This window comes from Mangifera indica, chromosome 1 (genome assembly GCF_011075055.1).
Source record: "Mangifera indica cultivar Alphonso chromosome 1, CATAS_Mindica_2.1, whole genome shotgun sequence".
Classification (NCBI taxonomy): Eukaryota; Viridiplantae; Streptophyta; class Magnoliopsida; order Sapindales; family Anacardiaceae; genus Mangifera; species Mangifera indica.
In genome coordinates, this window is record NC_058137.1 from 9,370,976 (window position 1) to 9,384,150 (window position 13,175).

At 33.7% G+C, this 13,175-nt stretch overlaps 1 protein-coding gene and 1 pseudogene across 1 annotated transcript; both read left to right on the top strand.

The window, feature by feature from the left end:
• On the top strand, nucleotides 1-2,353 carry LOC123215893 (L-ascorbate oxidase-like). The gene is made up of 5 exons (XM_044636178.1): nucleotides 1-370; nucleotides 528-620; nucleotides 702-914; nucleotides 1,008-1,181; nucleotides 1,262-2,353. The coding sequence occupies exons 1-5, from the start codon at nucleotides 80-82 to the stop codon at nucleotides 2,201-2,203; spliced, it is 1,713 nt and encodes a 570-aa protein (XP_044492113.1). The 5' UTR covers nucleotides 1-79; the 3' UTR covers nucleotides 2,204-2,353.
• Nucleotides 2,354-5,190: 2,837 nt separating this feature from the next.
• Nucleotides 5,191-12,015, top strand: LOC123209957 (annotated as a pseudogene).
• The last annotated feature ends 1,160 nt before the right edge of the window (nucleotides 12,016-13,175 follow it).

Below are 13,175 nucleotides of genomic sequence, written 5' to 3' on the forward strand. Positions count from 1 at the left end.
AATTTACATGCACAAATCTCACACAATCACGTTTATTTGAGTTTCGCAAGCTCCAGGAGTCTGAAACTCTTTAGCCACAATGGCTGGAGAAATTTTATTTTTCCAGGGAACAAAAACGCATGTTATTTTTCTAGCTTTCTGCCTGGTGGCCACCTCTTTATTATTGGCGGAGGCTAAAGTTCATAATTTGACATGGGAGGTGAGTTATCAGTATAAGTCTCTTGACTGCTACAAGAAACTTGTTATTGCCACCAATGGCAAGACTCCAGGGCCTGTGATTTCTGCAACCGAAGGCGATACGATTGTCATCAATGTTAAGAATAATTTGTTGATGGAAAATCTCGCTATCCATTGGCATGGTATCAGACAGGTAGAATATTTGCATATATTTATCTGCTTTGCTTCTTTTCTAAGTTAAAGACATTTGGAATCTCGGAAATCTTCTATTCCCAAGTTTCTTTGCTGAAAAGTTTTGTTCTAAATGACGAATCAAAAGAGGATTAAACTTTTATTTGTTTTCATGGCAGATTGGAACTCCTTGGAGTGATGGAACAGATGAAGTTTCGCAATGTGGAACAATGCCTGGTGACACCTTCGTTTACAAATTCGTTGTCGATAAGGTAAGTGTTTAGAAGTTTTCATATAACCTGTTCTCTATTATCCAGTCAATTGGTGACATGTTAAACTATTGTAAATTACAGGCGGGCACATATATGTACCATTCGCATTACGGAATGCAGAGACAAGCAGGACTATATGGGCTGATTAAGGTAGCTGTTCCTTCAGGAACCAAAGAGCCCTTCACATATTACCGTGAGCATGGAGTTGTCCTGAGTGATTGGTACCATGCAAGCTCTTATGAGCAAGCCACAGGCCTCACTTCCATACCCTATGTTTGGGTTGGGGAGCCTCAGGTAACTAAACCACAAAATTTTACAGGTTTTGATATATGAAAATATATTTCTGAATCACCTGTGTTCAATCCGTTTGTATAACCTCGTTTTCAGTCACTTCTAATAAATGGAAGAGGAAAGTATGATTGTGCAAATCTTAGTGCCAGTGTTTGCAATGCAACAAATCCTGAATGCGCTCCAGCTTCATTTACAGTTGTCCCTGGAAAAACTTACAGATTTAGAATTGCTAGCTTAACTTCTTTATCAGCTCTTAGTTTCCAAATAGAGGTAAATTTATTGATTTTCTTATTATCCCAAAATAATAAGTTCAAGAAATACAAAAAACATGATAACCTAAATTTTTCCAGGGACACAACATGACTGTGGTTGAAGCTGATGGCAACTACGTGGAGCCATTTGTGACAGAAAACCTGTACATTTACTCAGGAGAAACATACTCAGTTTTAGTCACAGCCAACCAAAGTTCCTCCAGGAATTACTGGATCACCACAAACGTTGTCGGCAGAGAGCCCTCCACACCAATCGGCCAAGCCATCCTGAACTACTATCCGAATCCCAGCCAAAAATCCCCCGCAACAACTCCACCTTCAGGGCCTCTCTGGAACGACGTAAACGCCCGGAAAAGCCAAAGCCTGGCCGTCAAGGCCCGCCAGGGCTACATCCAAACCCCCCCGGATCCTGACAAAGTCATTGTCCTCCTGAACACTCAAAACAAGGTCGATGGCTACACCAAATGGGCCATCAACAATGTGTCACACACTCTCCCGGAAACCCCCTACCTTATCGCCTTGAAGAAAAACTGGCCTGATGTGTTCGACCAGACACCCGCACCTGAGGGCTACGACTATGAAAACTATGACATTTACAGTGTCCAGAACAACACCAACGCTACAACAAGCTCATCCATTTACAGGCTTGAGTTCAACTCCACGGTGGATGTAATTTTACAGAATGCCAATACGATGAATGCAAACAACAGCGAGACACATCCCTGGCACTTACACGGGCATGACTTCTGGGTGCTGGGCTTCGGAGAGGGTCAATATGACATCGAAAATGATGATACCAAATACAATGTGGAGAATCCGATAATGAAGAACACAGTGCCGTTACATCCTTACGGGTGGACGGCGTTGAGATTCCGGGCCAATAATCCTGGAATCTGGCTGTTCCATTGCCACATTGATGCACATTTTATGCTGGGAATGTTGGTGATGTTTGAGTCAGGATCCTCAATGGTCTCGGATCCGCCTCAACAGAACATGGGGTGTGGCAAAATAAGACCTTGATGCAACCATAGTTTAAAAAAAATTATTGAATTGTATGTGACACATACAAATGGCTGCAGAAGAAAAATTAGGTGGGTTTTGCTTCTGAATTTTAATAAATGTTTTGGTGGTTGTTATGCACAATAATGTTGAGAAATTTGATTAGGGAAAGGCGTAAACCTTATTAGAAAATTCCTTTAAAAAGGTACCTCCAGAAAATTGTAAAGAGATTCTTACCAAATTCCTGATAAGGTCCTGAAGTCTCTTGGAAGATATTAAGAGATTCATAAAAAGTTAAAAAAATTTGAATTTACTATATTTTAAATGTCTCAATGAACGAAATGATCATATACTATAAACATTTAATTAATGATGTTATCATATCAATCATATAATTAATCCTTGTATCTACTAATAAAGAGGATTAACAAGCTCATAATGTTTATAATATCATCCTAATAATATTATCAGGAGTGAATTACATTTTCTCATATAAGGTTTAGTCTTAAAATATTTTTCCACCTCTAATTAGTATAAATAAAACTTTTTTAATTCCTATCCAAAATGAGATATAAAAAATATTTTTCACATAAAATTAAACTCTGTTAAATGAAATAACCATATAAAAAAGTAAAATTATCATTTAATCTCTAAAGATTCATTTTTTAAAATTATCAAATAACCATAAATTAATAAAATAATTTTTTAAATATTTAAATTATATAAAAGTCTTCTTATTTTTCTTTTCTTTTACTTCATTATTACTTCTTCCCCTTTTTTTATAGATAGGAATATTTTTGGCATATAACCATATATCATGAGATTATCTATAATTTTTTAAAATATTGAACATCTTTTTGAAAATTTGAAGAGGTTTTAGGAAATTTGGAAAAAATTTGGCATTTTTCAGAAAATTCTAAAATAATAGTTTCAAAAATGATAATTACACCTTAAAAGAATTGAATATAATATAACAAATTATTAGTGTAACTATTATATTACAACGATTGAGATTATATAATTGTTTCAAAATATACGAAGGTTTGAAAAGATTTTAGATATTGATTTGTGGGTTTTTAATTTTTTTTTCAATGATAAAATTGTTATGTTTGAAACTTTTGAGGTTGATAGAAAGCTGTAATTTTTTTTTTTTTTAAATTAATAGATGATAAGTCAGCTATTCTGCCCTTATTTATGTTATTGTTTTTTTTTTTTTTTCCCCAAACAATGGTTGATTACGGATGGAAAAATATTATTTGTCTTAACTAAGACTACAAAATTCTTAGGTTAAACCTTGGGTAGGGACATGTTATTTGTCTGCGATTTGATTGGAATGCCGGCGTCACAATATTATTATCTCAATAAATTTATGGGAAAAACATTGATCTTTAAGGTTCTCAATGATAAAAAAGACCCATATGTGTTGCGTGCGAGAACTTTATTATGCTAGCAAAGTAGCAAAGCAATTCCCCATATATGGATAGTAATGAAGAGGATTAGGAATTGGTATATGCATAATTCGATTCATATCATAAAATCAAATGGAATTATTTAAAAATTACAGTTTAGTGTTATTTGATTTGTAAAATATTTTGGTTTAAATTAATAAATTTTTGAAAAACAGTTTTCCGTTTAAATTATAGTTTGGACAATTTTTAAACCGAACTAAACTTTAAACTGTATTTTTGTTAAAATAAATATATATAACTATATTTGATAAAATTTTTCAATATGTGATTGGATGTATAACTTCTTTTTTTTTATATTTATTTTTTCATTTTCTATATATATATATATATTGTATATATATTTCATATTTATTTTCTATATTTATATTGTATTCTTAAAAAAACTATAATTAAATTAATTTTATTATATATTATATATTTAAAAGTGAATGATTTTAAAAGGTTCAAACCGTATTTTTTTAATTTATTTTGGTTTGAAAATTTTTCGAACCGTTTTTTTAGTTTAATTTGAAAAAACTCTTAGACTGTATCAAATCAAACCATACACACCTCTAATTGAAACAGTTTTTGATTTTAGGTATTATGGTCTTTCAATGTGATATCTGGTTGGTTTTGAAGGTCACAAAATCAAATGGTTATTTTTTAATTTTTATTTGTTAACATTCACTAATGTAGTTACTTTTGAAGTTTATGAAAAAACATTGGTCATTTTTTAAAGGCCAAAACATTGATCCCTATCCAAGGTTTAGTGCAAACAGGATAAATTAATTTCACTGTATATTTTATCTACCCTTTTAAAATTTCTTATACATACCCAAAGAAAAGACAGATTTTAAAAGAATATATTATTTAGAAAAATGACATTTCCCCTTACCGTAGGGTTTCTTTATTTTTCAAAATTTTCATTTTAATTGTCCTCCAAAGTTTAGAAACATCAAAATTGCACCTATGTCTTCCGCCATGTTCTCCCTTCATCTTCAGCGACATCTCCCTTCATCTTTGGTGGATGAAGAAAACCAAGAGCAGCTCCATCTTGCAGACTCAAATAAACAACGAAGAGATCGATGTTGCCAACAAGAAATCAAAAAATCCGAGAGACAAAAACCTAGTTGATTCTCGTAATTCATCTTCCACAAATTTGATTTGATAGAAAATGAGGAATCAATCGAGGATTCAATCATATAACTTGTCTTTTTTGACATCGATTTGATAAAAAATACTGATGACAACCTTAATTTGATGAATCAAAGCTTTATTTTTCATTGACTTTTTGATTTTATTGACGTTTTCTATCGTCGAATCTTTTTGTTTTATCCTCTTTGTCTTCTATCCCATCATCATCTTTCTGCATCATTGATTCATGGTCAAAGTTTGATCATTGAGATAAAAAAAAAGAAAAAGAAATTCTAAATGAAAAATATAATTTTTTAAAATTTAATTACGATAAAAAAAAGTCTAACCAAAAGTGGAATATAAATTTTTATATTTTTTAATATTATTAATTAAATATTAATTTTGCCCCAATAAGTAACTTGTTCAGTTAATGGAGGGCTTGAGTTTTCGAAAATTAGGACGTGGGAGTATGGGAGTTCACCAACTTTTGTCTTTGTTTAACTCAAGAACCCATTCGCTGTGTCTCGTCACCGTCTTCAACCTCGTAAAAATCGGCTGCAACTGATTCTATTCTATTACCATACACTCGGTTTCAATGGAAGATAAGCCCTCACGGAAGCGCCAGTTTTTTGAAGACAAAGATTCCAGCAAACAACCCATGTAAAAGCGTAATCTTTCTGTTTATAATCCAGCTTATTTCGGTCTTTTATATCTTTAATCTCTAATCTCTTGTTACGGAAGCCTTGAGTAATCTCATGTTTATTTTGATTGTAATATGCATCTGGATTCTAAATTTCTCAGATGAAGCCTGCACTTGGAATTTTTTTCCTTCCTTTTTTTAGGGCCTTTTCTTTTTTTTTTGAGGTAGTGGTAGAGGCATGATATATTTATGCCACTGAATTTAAAAAAACTTGAGCTTGAGTAAGTTTTGTTAGGTTTTAGTAAGAGGGTACTGGCCTACTTGTTATATAGTTTAGGAAATGCTTAGTTCTAGAACTGTTACTGGGTCAACATCTTATTGGTAACACGCGACGTTGTATTTCTAACGCTCAACCTTAAATTAGCATCGACTATGGATAGTAACAAAGCTTGTAGGGTTGGAGAAAATGGAGAACCTTAGTTAGCATGACCTACCCGGCAAATAGCAGTAAACCTGCTTCTGGAAATGTTAGGTCTTCAAACTTGAGTTCAGTAAGTGGGTAATAAGAAATCATTTTGGTGATGCACTTCATGTGATTGGTAAATGTTTATCATTCTTATGCTGCATTACTGAGGCAGTAGCGGAGCTTCTTTTTTCATTTTTTTTTTTTTTTTTTTTAACTTGTGAAATGAGGTTCTGTTTAGATTGTTATAAGTGATTTTAATTTTCAGGCAGAAGAGAGTGAGATTTCCCAAGGGTAAGAAGGTGAAGCCTGGGGATGAAGTGGTGGGCAAAGGCAAAGCTGTTGATGATGGCCAATGTGACTTAACAGATCCTCATCTTGCTGCCAAGGAGCGTGCGAATCGTAGGAACCAATTGACTTTTGGGCTTTGCAGTGAAGAAAGTAGAGGCGTTATTAACGATATCTCGACTGCTGAAGAAACTTACAAGGTCCCTTTATCTTTACATATCCCTCTCGTCATAAAGATAATGTTTACTAAACTATCAGTATAGGCTGGTTGGAGGATAATACTTATTAAAGCTTAGGCATAGTGTTGTTGCTGCAAGTTTTAATAAAAACTTAGTGCATGAATGACCATTTATTTAAAAATATACCAATAGGAAACTAAAATCCTTTTAATGCTGCTTCACTTGTTCTACTAAGTATAATACCGAGCAAAATTCATAGTATACCTGTATCATGTCCATTTATATGCATTCAAGGAAAATGCACAATAATATACATGTTTTTTTTTTTTTTTCAAAAAGTGTAGTTCATGTATGAACCTATGAAACTTTTATGAAACAGACATGTATAATTATCTGCATTGATTAAGCAAGAGAAATGCTTGTTTAATGTCTCATCAATCAGCACAGTGGAAGAGTTGTTGACTACACTCCATTTTCTTATAATCCTTAAGTATCTAGTTCTCTGTTAGAAGTTTAGTAACTGGATTTGTAGTCTATAATCTCATCTTTATCTATCATAGTTATAATTTTTGGAATGCTTCTGCCAGGAATCAAAAACAACAGTTTACAGTTGAGATGCTTGTGTGGTTTACCAATTGTTGGTTCTGGGGAATTGATAAACAATGATGGGAAGTTTCTTTTGACAGGATAATGAGAACTTTGTTGATGATGGGATTCACATAGAGCCTTTCAATCTGGACAAGGAGAGGGAAGAGGGGTTATTTTGATGCAGATGGAAATTTTGTTGAATATGTCAATGATAATGAAATTAAGGTAAGCTCTATGTTGTATTTTTGTGCACTTTTATCAAACATTGGACTTGTTTATAACTTTCATATGGATTCTTGTAGGATGCATGGCTTGATAGTCTTGAAATTGATCAAAGATTTGCTGGTACTGCTGTAACACATCAAAAACATGTTTATAATGAGGATGAAAATGAGATCCCTGACCTTACTTCTGAAGAACTAGGAGTGGTGAAGAGGCGTATTGCCAATGTGCTTGAGCCGGGAGAAACTGTAAACTCACATTGTTTCTGAATATTTATCCTGTTGTTATTTTGTCTTGTGGTTCTTTTCAAATCATAGCCAGAAATATTAAGTATGTGCTCTGTTTAATTTCTTTATACTAGTTTGTTTCACTACAGTGGCACCACACATTTCAATATTACATCTGCTGATCTTTTTCACTTCGTCAGTTGGATTCCAAATTCTATACTTTAATTAATTTAAAGTTGGTTTTGTTTTGATTTTGGGCTGGAAACCCAGCCACATGTATGTTCCGTCACAAATTCATCATCTGCAATGGATCTCTTTACAGGAGTTGTTTGTTTAGGTTTTTTGTTATACAGGATTGGTCTTATCAACATAGGATTTCTTAGTTATCCATGCCGATAACATCATTAAACTTAATTGCATCAGTGGGTCTATCTCTATTTGTGATAAGCCATGTTTTTAGCTTAATAAGTTTCAAAACCTGGCAGTTTGTACTGATTGTGTCTTTAACAATTAGAGGATAGATTACTTAGACCACAAGAAGTGCGTGATTTTTGAATTTGCATGATTTAAATGTTTGTGGATGGATATGGTCAAGGTAATATTGGACTTTCGACACATATTTAGAATCATTTAGAGTTATTTCTTCTTGTGATACCATATATATTTGAGAATCATAAGCTTCAGTGCTCGATAAAAAAATATAGATAATTTTCTTCGCCCTTTTAGAACGAGATGATTAACACTGAAAATTTTGTATTTATCTGGGTTCTAGCAAAGCGTTAACTGCCATTTAAGATTCATTTATATGGTGATCTTTGGACTTTTAAAACCATGGAAGAACTTTACATCAACAGATGTGTCTATGTTTACATGACTTTATGTAGTTTGCTGCTCTGACAGGTCACACAAGCTCAGAGAAGGCTGAAGGGAAATTCAAATAACAAGAAGGAAAAGATGTCAGCCGAGACAAAGTTTGTGTTTGACCAGCTAACTGAGGATGCCATGAAGCTGATGGAGGAGAATGGTGAATATAGTAAGTGTCTTGTTTTTTTGGAACTTTCAAGTAATTTAAAATTTTGAAGCATAATTTTAGTGTTGTGGAAGTTCAGGAAACATGGCGAGATTTTGTTAGCATTGTTTGGGTGTGAACTGTAATAACCATCTTGTACCACCAAAGTCATATTGAAACGATACTAATGAAAAACATATTTTGTGAATAAAATGGGACCCAAACCAGGGAGAAGGGTACTTTGTTATATTAATATTAGATCCTGCATGTAGCTGCTGCAGGCCATCTGGTTTCCTTGTCTGCTAAGGAGAAATTTGATTTTTCCTTTTATAAGCTTATTATAATCAATAATCACTTGTCTGTGTGAATTTTTGCTCTGCAGATGTGTATAATGACAAGCAGGAAACTTTTGTTTGTGAAGCAGGTTCAAGCACTCTCTTAGAAACTCTAGTCTTATTATCTATTCTATTATTCTGTTTCCAGCAATTATGTTCTGTGGGGAGCATAGGTGGATTTGTATGCATGATTGTTTAGGATTCTTTGATTCCTACTGTTGTTTAGTGTCTTGCTGTCAATGGGCAGAAGTGTTATGCTCTGATACCAACAGATGGCATTGGACCAGACAATTCTCTGAAATCGGGACATGAGGCAACCATAGGTAATATTTGTGATTTGGAGTACTAGAAGCATATATTAAGTTGTGAATGTTTTTGTTTGCTCATAGGGTAGTCATTGAAAGAAAAATCATTATCAAGCTCACAAGTGTTTGAAAGTTTTATAGTACAGATTTGTAAAGCACCAGCATATTGTTCTACGTAGTTTTGGACAAATGAAGGTGCTCTCTCCTTTAACTGCCCATATGAATTGTTAAACACTAATGGGGACAAATTTCATGTTCTCTGTTTTGTGAAAAAGCAAAATTCTCGATAGGTGAAGTAGGGGAAGTGCTGCACAAATCGTAGTTTTATATATAAAACAGAGAGAGAGAGATAAACCTAGATTTTGCATTTGTTGCACAGATCTTTTTTACATACTATTACTGTCTTCACAGTGTTTTAAATGAAAATTTAGTTGAAAAATATTTCTTTTCATCCTTAATTCTAAAATGTACTGCTATCTGCACTTTGATTACCCTTGTCATTCTGCTGGTTAAACTATGATTTTGAGCAATGAGATGGACAATTTTTCATATTTCTTATTATGTTACATATGTTGGCTCTGTTGGAGCAATAGTGGCTTTGGAAAGTTTACCTTGGCTGACATTATATGTAAGTTCAAACAGAGAGGGATAAATATCATGACTTGTTATTGGTTATATACTTTATTCATTTATTTTACTTATCTATAGAGGGGTATGAGAGGTTAGCCCAGTCAAGGCGATAGGGCACATCTGTGAATGCTGGACAGGGGAATCCTGATTCAAATGGGGAGAAGTACTTATCTAGTGTCACCAATCCTGGATTTGCTTCTTCACTGTTCTCTAACTCTGCAGTGGGAACGTTAGGCGCAAATGTAAATGCAACAGAAAGGCCTAATAATGAAGATGATGGGTATGATATGTTTGGGGATGATGATGAAAATGCTACCAATGAACCATCTACAGATGAGCCTAATTCAGTTTCTGGCCCTGATTCAAGTGCAACTGGTGCATCAGATGCACCAAACACGGCTTCTGAGAGTAAGCTCTATCCTTAATTGTCAATTTTTACAAGTTTTTAAGATGGATGAATAACTTTTTATGTGATTTTAATTTTGATTTTGATTTGTCTACAGGTGGATCTTTGCAAACTGATTATGTCTATTATGATGAATCCTTTGGGTATTCTCTCGCATTTTATAGATATCATATAATAAATCTTATATTGTGTGTTCTTATTCTTCTTCATTTCTATTTATGGATTGATTGTAGTTTATCTATTTTCATTCAAGACATTAATTCTGGATCTGTTTATATCCATCTAATTATTTTTGATATGGAAGCTAATTGTAATTATCTGATGCCCTTCAGGTATTATTACAGCAGCAGTTTGGGCTATTACTATGACCCATCTACTGGACTATATTGCTCAGCATCTTCAGGGCAATGGTATAACTACAAACTTTGCTTTTCTTAAACACATTTTCTGGTTTATGCTGGAAACTTTTAAATTTGTTATGCGTGTGACATGAATTTCTTTGTGCAAATTTTCATGGAGGTCAGTGGTGGTAGCAGTGGAGGGATTTGGCTGATGTGGACCTTTCTTTACAAACTGGTCCATTTGTCTTAGCTCAATTATTGTACACCACTGTACACTAATATAAAAGGGTTGTCTACAGTTAGGGTCACCAGATTTTAGGGTTTCCAATTTTCTAGAAGAGAGAAAAACACTGCCACTCGCTCCTTGTATTCAACTTAAGATCTACTGAACTTTTACCTCTTCTGCCTGTAGTATTTCTTGATTTGGGTTTTCCAGGCAAATCTCTGCTTTCTTGTTTGTTTAAGTTTACTTGTTGCCATTTTTCTGGTTGCTTATTTGGTCACTATAATATTACCTATTTCATCTTGAATGTGTTAAACTTTAGTGAAAAGAGACACTTGATGGTACTAATCATATACTCTAAATGAATGAGCAGTTTGTAGAGTGAAAATTCTGATCCAGAAAATATATTTAATAAAGTTTCACATGCTATCTGGTTTCTCTAAACCATTGAACTAAAACCTGTAATTTCACATATTTATGTCATTTATGTAGTTGGTGTAGAATTTAGTCTGTAAGTATTTTTTGGTTTTATTCTGCCCTCGGTTATTCTGAAAATCACCTTCTTGTTAGGCAGGAAGTGTTTTCCTTGCTTACTAAAGAGTATCTCACTATAAGATAAAGAAGCATTATGTGTATAGATTTTTTCTTTATTACTTTTAACAGTGAGATTCCATCATGATCTTCTGGTTTGATAACACCATTTTTGTAAAATTATTTTTATCTAGGTACTCATATAATGAGGAGACCTGTGCATACGATGATGAAGTCAAGGAGGCTGCCTCCAATGCAAACCGAGCAAAACATATTTGAAGCTTCACTTTGGATGTTTGTACAGGCTACAAAATGACTTTGTAACTAGTTGGATTATACCAGCTGGGTGGTTTTTTTTTTTTTTGGGTTGAAAGCTAATCTCTTTTGTTACATTTCCTTAGGTGATTTTAGAAAACATGAATTCATGGTAGAGCATCTCTTCTTGTTTGTCCACTGACCAGATGCCATATTCTACAAGGAAAAGAAGAAGGTAGGAGGTTGGGGAGGAGAGGATCTTTTGTCAAAGTGTTTAGAGTTCAAGAAGACGGGACATTTTTTTAGCCTTGGCAATAGGAAAGTACTCATATTTATGTTGAAAAAATTTCCCAGGTGGTCCAAACGTGAAAATTTTTAATCTCAACCTGCAAGAAGGCTGTCTCTAGTTTATTTTCAATATTCTTGTGATTAATTGTCGTGTCGGGCTCAGCCCATAGTGCAGAAGTGTTACAGTGTTGTTGCTGTTATCTGGCAAGTTTATTATAGAATGTTGAAAGTTCTAGTATTGTAACTGTAATGATAGACTTGTAACGTTATTGAGAATGATTGATAAGTGAGTAAATAGGGAATTGGAATATGAATTGTAGACTTGTAACTGTAGAGCGAATTCAAGCAAACCCTTCAAGTAAATTCAAGTTCTAGTGCAGAACCAAAAGTATATGAGGTAAAGCTCTAGAATTTCGCGGAACCAAAAGCAAGTTCTAGTGATGTACACATGGAGTCAGGGCTTGTTTCTGTGACACAAGTGGACCATATGGCTAAATCCTGACTCGTGAATGTAGAGCAGCCAATATGAACATGGCCAACAAGATTTAATCAGGGAGTTTGCAGCCACTGTTAGTGCTGTAATATCTGCCAAGTAAGTGGTTTACGTAAAGCTTAATTAATTAAGTTTAAGGTTACATGTTTCAAATCAAGGGCAGCTGTGTGGAAACCTCATTTAATTTTAACAACTTATCATGAATTTTACTTTTTAATTCAGAGATTTTTGCTTTCTATCCGTTCACTTGTCAACTTTCTGGCCATCATGGATGATCCCAGCTGATTAAAAGTTATAATTATCGGGACATACGGTAGCTCTTAACCTACCTCATTGACTAAATATTTTAATAAGATCAAATTATATATAGTTTCCAAGCCAAGGTTTGCCCCGAAGACTGATTAATTGGTGAAGTATTAAATTCAAGCAGCACAAAACCCTTCAAGCAAAATTCAAGTAGGAAACCTACGTTTAAACAATGTTTTCTTTTCTGTGTAAAAGGGCTGTGATTAATTTGTCATAACAACATATCACAGGAGATTAGATGTTATGTATAATGTATGATTCGCATAAAAGTGTGTTCGGGGTTTAATATTAGCATGAACTAGATGTATGGATTCTGGTATGATTTGAATATTCAGATAGAATTATTAGTGATAGTAATAATAAGTCCATATGGTATAAACTGGCGATATATGTAAGACATATATGGTATTTATCTAAACATATATATATTGAGTATGCAAGATAAAAACTAAAACTAAAACTTGCGGAATATTAAACACTAACCTCTGGCTATTGTTTGATGATTTGATGTAGAATAATTTTCTGAAAATTATTTGTAAGCTTTTGTCTTCCAAGTGATTTTTTTTTACACAGAATGGTGTATGTGCTTTTTCAGAAAGAGCTCACCCAGGGACCTTATTTGCAACCTTAAATAAGCATTCTCCCATCAAGAATGTAATGACAATGTGTGGACGCTAGTGGA